At 51.7% G+C, this 9,304-nt stretch overlaps 1 protein-coding gene across 5 annotated transcripts in view; it reads left to right on the top strand.

Annotated features, from left to right (window-relative positions):
* CIITA (class II major histocompatibility complex transactivator) overlaps positions 1–9,304 on the top strand; it is a 45,381-nt gene that overhangs the window by 13,516 nt on the left and 22,561 nt on the right. For all 5 annotated transcript variants that reach the window (XM_059415318.1, XM_059415322.1, XM_059415321.1 and 2 more), the window contains one exon: positions 9,039–9,182. In XM_059415318.1, coding sequence (XP_059271301.1) covers positions 9,039–9,182 — 144 coding nt within the window. The remainder of the gene's footprint in view (positions 1–9,038; positions 9,183–9,304) is intronic.

Below are 9,304 nucleotides of genomic sequence, written 5' to 3'. Positions count from 1 at the left end.
GGGGGGGGGGGGGGGGGGGGGGGGGGGGGGGGGGGTGGAGACCCAGTAGCAGCTGTAACCACCCAGGGTGTGAGGCTGGTGCAGCTCCATCAAGGGCACAGCGGTAGACAGGGACTCTTGGAAGGAGGAGAAGAAGAATTGAGGAAGATGTGAAGTCTGGTTCTAGGATTTTCAGCTGGGGAGAAATGGAAAGGTGGCAGACCATGGAGAGTCTGGAAGGGTCACTTGGGTGAAGGAGAATTGCAGACCTCCCCGGGCTCAAGAAAAGTCACCCCAGCAGTGGCGTGGTGTTTTCTTGGCAAGAGGAAAGTCAGGCTGCCTTGAAAATAAAACCCATTTTAATTCCGTACAGGCAGGTGCGTGTGCGAAGGGGCACAAGAGGGTGCTCGTTTAAAAATACAGAATCTCTGGGAGTCGGACCAGGGTGCCGTGTGCTCAGCACCCTTTCCAGGCAGTTTTGATTCACAGCCAAACCTGCCAATGGCTCGTCTCTGTCGCTGGATGCTGACAGGCAGGGCTGGCCCATGGTTTGTGACTCAGAGCCTCTAACCCCCTCTCGCAGAGGCCAACCTGGCTTGGCCGAAGGTTGCTCATTCCCCTCCCCATCCCAATTCCTGGCTCAGGTTGTCTTTCGGGAGCAGGGCTTGGGGGAAGCCCGTTGGACTCCTTTCCAAGTCACTGACTGCAGCTTGGAATGCTGGGACATGCAGAGGGAATGCCGCCTGGAGGTGGGAGGGGCCGGGACGCCCTGCCGGAAGGGGGCTGGCGCTCTGGACTAGCACCCACCAGGCCTCCTCCCCCAGCTGTAGCTCTGACTGCTGGGCTCCTGCCTTCCCATCTTGCGTGTCCCCCTTGAACCCCTCACCCTGGGTCACTGGCCATCTGGGCACATGCACCAGCTGAGGTCCTATCATGCAAATCCCAAAGGTTTTCCATGTCTCCACAAGGTGCATGTCCTCAGTGGGGGTCCAGCCTAGATAGGTGGCTTGTCCCAGCTCTCAGAGGTGGAGGCGGAGGGGGTTTGTGGGGTTCTGTATGATCACCAGGACCCCTGGTGGAAAAACAGAATAAGCTTGCCTCTGGTGAGGTTCCTAGGAAGCAGACTGGGCTCAGAATTGAAGATTTGCACATGGGAGGTTGATTGGAGAGGCAAGGTGTGGGGGAGACATGCAGGGAGAGGCAGGAAGCAGGACTGGGGTGCCAGCCATAGTCTCTCCAGGGGCTTCAGCCACACCCCTGCCCCCCCCCCAGAGGGCGCTGGAGCTGGGACAGCTCTCAGGGTTACTACAAATTGAGGCAACAGACTGGACCTTTGCACCCCACAGGTCCCAGTCATCGGACACGGGTTCCCCTTGGAGAAGGGGTGTGACTTGGAGCTATGCCCAGAGTTAGAAGCAGGAAGCCCCTTGCCCTCCAGCAGCTGGTAGATGGGCACCCCGACCTCAGCCCCTTCATGGGTTTCATCGATGTTGTAGCAGATGCTACATGTAACATCACGCCAGTGAAAACTGTCAGGCCAGAGTAGCAGGAGGCCAAGGTCTAAATGCTCCTCCTGGGTTGCTTTTTAACCATACTCTGCAGCCCTCTTTAGGCAGGGGAGGTTGTGGGCTTTCTATTCCCTTTAGGCAGTGCCTCATGCTCTGAGATTTGCCTACTGATGCGTTCGAGGTGCATCCTTGTGTTTGCGTATGCTCTTGGAACCTCTCCGTGGCGTTTTCAGGCGCCTGGATGTCCCCCTGCATGTCTAGCTTGGGGCTCTCGGAGCTCCTTCTGTTTCTGACTGTGCCCTCTGAGCTACATGGCTGGGCGTGCGTCGGGTCTGTCGCTTCTGACCCTGCCTCCTCCTCCATGGGTCACGCTGGCAATCTTTGACTGCCCCTCCTTCAGCCACGGACACCCGGATGGCATCCACCTGCTGTCACCCCAAACAATTCCACGGGTCCTCTGTGGGGCTGTGGGAGCATTTCTTTGCAAGATCTATCCCCAGCCTAGAATGGTGAGGTCGTTTGACCTCTGCTTCCTTTGGTATTTAAACAGGCTCCAGGCCGTACACCAGGGTAGTCTGCATACAAAAGCCCCACGGTTGTCAACCTTTGGCATCTTCCTAGCTTTCTACTTTTGACCAGCAGTGCACAATCTAGTGGCACCTTGGTTGTTTTTATTTGGAAACTTACATCATTGTAGCACTTTCTGGAAATGTCACTTTAGGCAAGGCAGAGCAACATAATGAGGGAGGCACTCTGCCAAACAGATGAGGTGGGGTTCACAACTGGGAGAGGCTGAGGAACTTAGGTGAGGGCACATGGTTAGTGGGGAAGTGAGACTTGAACCCAGAGCACGCAGTCCTAACCACTGTATTATTATCATCACAATTTGTCTCCCTCTTAAAATATCATCTGAGCCTGCTTTGCAAGTTTCTTGGCAAGGACTTAAACCTCTTGAGGGCCCCCTGGAGAACTGAGCCCAGTGGGGTTGGTTGGTTGGTTGGTTGGTTTGTAGGAGATGCTCAGTAAATCATTGTTTTATAGATCTGGGTGAAACCCAGTGCAGTATGTCTTTTATAATTTATCTTGAGGACTAAGATGCAAGGGAAGAGGAACTTTGTTCAATTAGCCCCACAGAGATAATGACTGGGGGTTGGTCAGGGAAGATAAGGTCGCCCTGGGCTCCTGGCTTCCTGCCACCATCTGACCCCCAGAATCTGCTTATTGTGAGTTTGGGGAGCAAGGGAGTATTGAAGGGGGACCTTGGGGGAATATAGAGGGGGAAGGCTGACAAGCAATGAGGTATCCAGAATCTCAAAATAGCCTCACTGAGTGGGCTCCGCCCCCATTTGGTAAAACTAAGGCTAGAGGGTCCTCAAGGCAAAGGCAGAGCTGGAACACAACGCCATTGTCTAGACCCACAGTTCCAAAGATCTTCATTCCTTCCTCAGGAGGAGAGGTAGAGTCAACACACAAGGAAGTATTCCTTCTCATGTTCTTTTCTCGCCGCACAGGGCAATGCCGAAGAGTTTGGGGGTAGCAAAGGTGACCGTTTCTCCCTCTCAGAGCCACCCAAGACCCTCAAGGATACACTCCCTTGTCTGGGGAGAGATCACCTGTTACATTGAGCCTAACCTCATCGTCCTCCTCTCTAAAATGAGTAGAATGAGGTCATCCACCTAGAGCATTTAGCACAGCTCCCGACAAGGCACACTCCCCACTGCGGGGAGGGACCACTGCGTCAGCAGGCACCAGCAGTCAGGTTACCTAAGGAAGAGGTAGAACAGTTTGGTGATCCTCCATTTCCCTCGGAGGAGAGAGAAATGAATTTATTCCAGAAACCATTTTGATGCTGACGGTCTTCCAAAGCCTGTAGTGTAGTACAAAGTGGGGACAGAAATGAAGCCCCAAGGGACTTTTGGTGGCCGGAAGATTAGGAACTTTTTCTCAACTTGGACGTGGAAGGTGGTAGCTCGGGAGGGAAGGGCGGGTTCAAAGAGGACCTTCTAAAAATACTGCCCGTTTACCAAAAAGACACAGACCACTTCTCTGCTGTTCCCGCAGACAACTTCTCAAAAGGAGAAATCGTCTTGTCATCCATGCCTCGTCACCAGGTGAGGGCATCTCCCCGGGGTGCCTGGGGACACAGAGTAGTTGGAAGAACTGTGGCTTTGGGGCCAGGCCATTGGCTCAGATCCTACCCATCTTCTCTCAGCCTTTTTCCTTAACTGAGCAATGGGAAAACGAATCACAAATGTGTGTGTTAGACTGAGCAGAATCAGATCCTCACATCAGGTCATGCGGGCACCCATGGATTCTAGTTCTGTATCACTTTTATGCATGGAGAGAGCCTGCCGTGCATAGGAGCCTGCTGGGGTCCCGTGCATAGGAGCCTGCTGGGGTCTGGGGACAGGTGAGCTAGACAGACAAGGATCCTGCCCTTCCAGGACTGTGTGATTTGCCCTGTGCGGTGGCAGCTGAAGGGGACTTGCCCTCTGCAGTGAGGTGATTTGAGCCAGCTCTGTCCCATGTCCCCTCTAGAGAGGCACATGGAGGAAAGAGTCCAGCCAGGGGCCTTTGAGGCAGTTCCTAAACATCTAGAGACACAGGGGACATGGTTGTAGGGACGTTGAGAGGACTCAAGCCAAGATATAAGTCAAGTGAGGTGTGAATGGGAGGCACCGTGGCTTTGGGAGATCGAGACCAGACTAGACTCCAAAAATGAGCCCCAGGTCTGCAGAATCCTAACATAATGGGATTCCTTTGACTGTAGGCCTCTTGTGTGCCTCCAAGAGCCTTTCCTGGCCTTGCAGCGGTCCTACAAGGGAAGCTTCATTATCCTGACCTAGTAGTGGAAAAAATGATACTCAGAGAGGGGAAGTCCCTTGCTTAATGCCTCCTAGCCAGGGTTCAAACTCAAACTCTCCAACCAGCCGACCTTGGACAAGCCATCCGATGGATGTGTTTGCGTATCCTCATTTATCAAATGGGCATTAAATCCTGCCTTCTCTCTAGAGCTCTTTGGGAGCTCAGATGGTGGGGGTGGGATGGAGGCAGAAGCCCGTTACGAGCTGGAGATCCCTTTCTATTCAAGACAGGTGCATAAAGTGTAGGGTTCGTCTTAGGGTAGCTGGAAGGGAGGTGCTGAGGTGTGTATGTTCTGGGTATCTGAGTGTGGACGTCATCTTCCTCTATCTTTTCTTCTTCATTTTCTTTGAAAGAGACAGAGCATGAATGGGAGGGTTGGAAGCAAAGGGGGAATGAGAGAGAGAATCTTAAGCAGGATCCATGCTCAGTGTGGAGCCTCATGTGGGGCTCGATCTCAAGACCCTGAGATCACAACCTGAGCTGAAACCAAGAGTTAGATGCTTAACAGACTGAGCCACCCAGGCGCCCCAAGAGCCGACGTCCTCTTGTCTGGGTTTAGCCAATGTCACAGAAGCTGGGCCCATGGATGACTTTTCTCCAGTCACCTTCTCAGTGGTAGCCATGGGGGACATGAGCAGACCTCCCAGGCTGCACTTCTGGGGGCTTTCTTGTTCTTGTGGGGTCTCTGGGTCCTCCTTATGTAAAAGAACAGAAAGGTTGGCTTTGCAATGTTGTGACTTATGGAGAAATGAAAGAGAAGGGGTCCCTTCATCAACCTCACAGAAGTTAGAAGCAAATTAATGATCATTGACAATAATAATAGTGATGACCATGGCCATCCTCTGCATTTGCTCCCCATGTATGTGACGGATGCCATTCTAAACCACCATTCACCAAGTGGCTCGCTAAGCACCAGTGGCCTTTCTGAGGGCGTTAGGAGAATTAACTCCCCTGATCCTTATGGGTTACCGATTAGGATTCCCATTTTACAGATCAGGGAACTGAGGCTCCAGGAGGTTGATAAGATGAACTTGCCCAGGTTGTGGTGGGTAGGAATGGTTTCAGAGGCAGGCAGTTTGACTCCAAAGCTCACACAAGTTGGCTTGTTTCTCTTCTGTCCATGTGTTTCTCTGGGGTCTGATCACATTTGGGAAGGCTGTCCAAAGTTTGAAGCTGAGCCCTCAACAGTGAGGCTGGGTTGCAATTCTTCAGGCTTCTCCCCATTGACACCTCCTGCCATTACCCGTCTGTGATAGGACCTGGTTCCTCCCTAAACCTGGGCCTCGATATGATGGGGGTTGTTCATTGAATGGAAACATTCTGATTAGCAAGAAAGAGCACTGGACAGAGAGTCTCGTGCTGGGGGAGATCAGGTCCAGGCTTGGCCAGGGACAGGTAATGGGGCCTTGAGCAAGTCGCTTCCCTTCTCAGGGTCTCATCTGCTCTGTAGAGTGGAGGAGGTTGGACTTGAAGGCCCCTGGCAGACCTGTTACTCTGGGAATAAACAGTTTGGGAAACTTGACCAAAGTTACCCAACTCATTGGTGAAATGCCCGGGCTCAATCCAGAGCTGCTGTCACCAGATCTGGCTGCCTGGAAGAAGAGGCAGATGGCTACAACGTAAGCTGTCCCTAAATACCGCAGATTGAGAAGGGGAGGAAGGCAGCGGGCAAGGTTTAGGGAGGGGGTTCTTTTACCTTCAGGAGAGAACAGATTTCTTCTCTAATTCTCAGGCCACTGTGCTGAGAGGAGTGGGAGTTCTCCTTCCCCCTCCCCCCAACCCCAGGCTTGGCTTCATGACAAGAAAAGGGTGGGGGCCCCCATCTTTCAGTTCTGCTTCCTCCAGTCACGGCTGGATGGACCTTTGAGGCAAGACTCTGATGTTTGAGTTCCTGCAGCCTAGGTCCCCCCCTCCCAGCCCATTATCCACAGACAGCCCCTGCCAGGGCCCCATGTTGGACTGGAAAGTTCATTTTCTGTGATATCCAGGGTCTGTGCAGAGACCCCCCCCCCCATAGGGAGTGAGCTTTTTCAATGAGTCCAACGAAAAGAAGCAGCTGGAGGGTGGTGGATTGTGTGCATGTGTTTCCCTAACCCTCCCCCCTTTGGTCCTTCCTACTTCACCTCCTCTTTCTTGTGGTCCAGGCGGGGGCACTCAGAAGGCTCTGGCAGATCCTTCGGCCTTCGAGGCCAGCTCCCCTCCGGCCTCTCCTAAGAAACTCTGAGTCCTTCCAGCAACTGTCTGCATTTCATGTCTAGAAGGTTGAATGCCCTCCCCCGCCCCCGCAAAGATATGTCCACATCAAATCCCTAGAACCTGTGAATGTGACCTTATTTGGAGAAAGAGTCTTTGTAGGTGTAATCAAGTTAGGGACCTGGAAATAAAATCATCTTGGATTTTGCGGGTGGCCCTAAATCCAAAGGCAAGTGTCCTTTTAAGAGAAAGGCAGAAGATTTGAGACATGCAGAGGAGATGATGGGACCACTGAGGCAGAGATTATAGGGATCTGGCTACATGGTCACAAGGAAAGGAATGCTGAGGGTTTCCAGAAGCTAAAAGAGACAAGGAAGGACTGTCCCCTAGAGCCTCTGGCAACACCTTGGTTTTGGACTTCTGGCCCGCAGAATGGTGAGCAACGAAGGCTCTGCTGTTTTTTTTTTTAAGATTTTATTTATTTATTTGACAGACAGAGATCACAAGTAGGCTGAGAGGCAGGAAGTGAGAGGAGGAAGCAGGCTCCCTGTTGAGCGGAGAGCCCGATGTGGGGCTTGATCCCAGGGCCCTAGGATCATGACCTGAGCTGAAGGCAGATGCTTAACCCACTGAGCCACCCAGGTGCCCCAAGGCTCTGATGTTTTAAGCTGCTCCGTTTGTGGTGCTTTGCTCCAGTGGGTCTGGAAAATGAAGCTACTAGGAAGTGGAACAGGAGCCCGGAGGCAGGTGCGTGAGGCTTCAGAGTGGTTCTACCCAGAAAGAGCTGTGTGTTATCAGCAATGTTATTTGGCCTCATTTGCAAAACGGAGGCAATAATACCTATCTTCCCAGGCTGGTTTTTGTTTTGTGTTTACAGCTTTATTGGGATGTAATTCACCCATTTATTTTTTTAAGTAATTATTTTCAGAAAGAGAGAGAGAGGGAGGAGGGGGAAGAGTAGAGAGAGTGGAAGACACTCTCAAGCAGAGTCTTTGCTGAGCAGGGAGCCCAACATGGGGCTCAATTCCAGGACCCTGAGATCATGACTGGAGCTGAAATCAAGAATTGCACACTTAACCAACAGGGCCATCCAGGTCCCGTGCAATTCACCCATTTAAAATGCACCGCTGGTGGTCTTTGTAGTATATTCACACAGTGGTACAACCATCCCCACATTCGCTAAAGAATGTTTTTGACAGCCCCCGAAAGAAACCCCACCTCCATGATTATTTGCCCCCTGTTTTTTTCCACAACTCTGTCCCAACCCTAGCCCACCACTATTCTACTTTATCTGTAAGGATTTGCCTATTCTGCACTTTCATACAAATGGCATCATACCATTCATGGCCCATTGTGTCTGGCTTCTTTTGATGATCATCATGTTTTCAGGTTTGATCCATGTTGTAACCTGTATCAGTACCTTATTCTTTCTCTGGCTGAATAGTATCCCATGGTTTGGATTTATCCCATTTTGTTGATTCATTTATTTCTTTTTAAATTTATTTATTTGACAGACAGAGATCACAAGTAGGCAGAGAGGCAGGCAGGGAGAGTGGGGGAAGCAAGCTCCCTGCTGAGCAGAGAACCCAATGCAGGGCTCGATCCAGGGACCCTGAGATCATGACCTGCGCCGAAGGCAGAGGCTTAACCCACTGAGCCACCCAGGCACCCCTGCTGATTCATTTATTGAGAGAAACTTGAGTTGTTTCCCTGTTTCGGCTGTTATGAATTATGCACCTATGAAATTTCCCATACAAGTTTTTGCATGGACATGTCCAGAGTGTTTGGAAGGTTGAATGAAGCAGAATCGAAGGTATCTGATATGCCCTTCACCAAATGAGGAATCTTAGAATCTGCCCCGACTCCTGCAATTTACAGCTTAGGAAACTGAGGCATGGAGAGGAGCAGAGACTTGTTCGAGATCACCTAAGTTGGTAGAGCATAGCACTTAATTGCCTATGTTTGTATCAAAATCCCCAGCACCAAATCCTGGTTCCATGTGGAGCTGGGTCACTTTAGGTCCGTCATCTCCCCTCTCAGATCCTCAGTGTCTTCATGTGAAAAGTGAGGATAGTAAGAGTATCTACCTCATATGGTTTTTGATGTTAGAATGGAAAGTTCCAGCCTATGTGTCTGGCACATGGTAGATGCTCTACAGATCTCGACTGTTACCATGGCTGCGCCAGAGGTGGACCCTGAGTCTCCTGGCTCCCAGGTGTAAGAGGTCTTGAATCTACACTTCCCCAGTTCCCTTTCCTATATGGTGGGCATCTTCCCAGAGTGATTATAAGTTCCTTGGGGGAAGGAGATAGGACTTCCTCTCACCACTGCCCGGAGTGTGTAAGAAGTGCCAAATGAGCACTTCTGCTCGCTTTCTCCGGCTCTCCCAAACTCTGGCCTTCACCAGGTGACCCAGCTAGGGACTGTGGTGGGTGTTAATTCTCTACATTTTTCCAATGCTCCCTGCACTGACTGAATGTGTCTCCCTTCCAGGCAGTGGGCAGTGTGCTGCCATGGACCTGGGGCCTCTAGAAGGCGGGTACCTGGAGCTTCTCAACAGCAGTGCTGATCCCTTGCAGCTCTACCACCTCTATGACCAGACGGACCTGGCTAGAGAAGAGCTTGAGCTCTGCTCAGGTGAGCTATCCCTGCTCTGGCCCCTCCCAGGTCCTTCCTCACCCCTTCCTCACTGCCTTTAGGGGGAGGCAGTCAGCAACTGGGGGTTGGGGTGTGGGGAGGCTGGGCAGGCGACGTTCTGA

The sequence above is a fragment of the Mustela nigripes genome, chromosome 11, assembly GCF_022355385.1.
Source record: "Mustela nigripes isolate SB6536 chromosome 11, MUSNIG.SB6536, whole genome shotgun sequence".
Classification (NCBI taxonomy): Eukaryota; Metazoa; Chordata; class Mammalia; order Carnivora; family Mustelidae; genus Mustela; species Mustela nigripes.
Note: the sequence above shows the minus strand (reverse complement) of the source record. Positions and strands in the feature narration are given on the sequence as shown.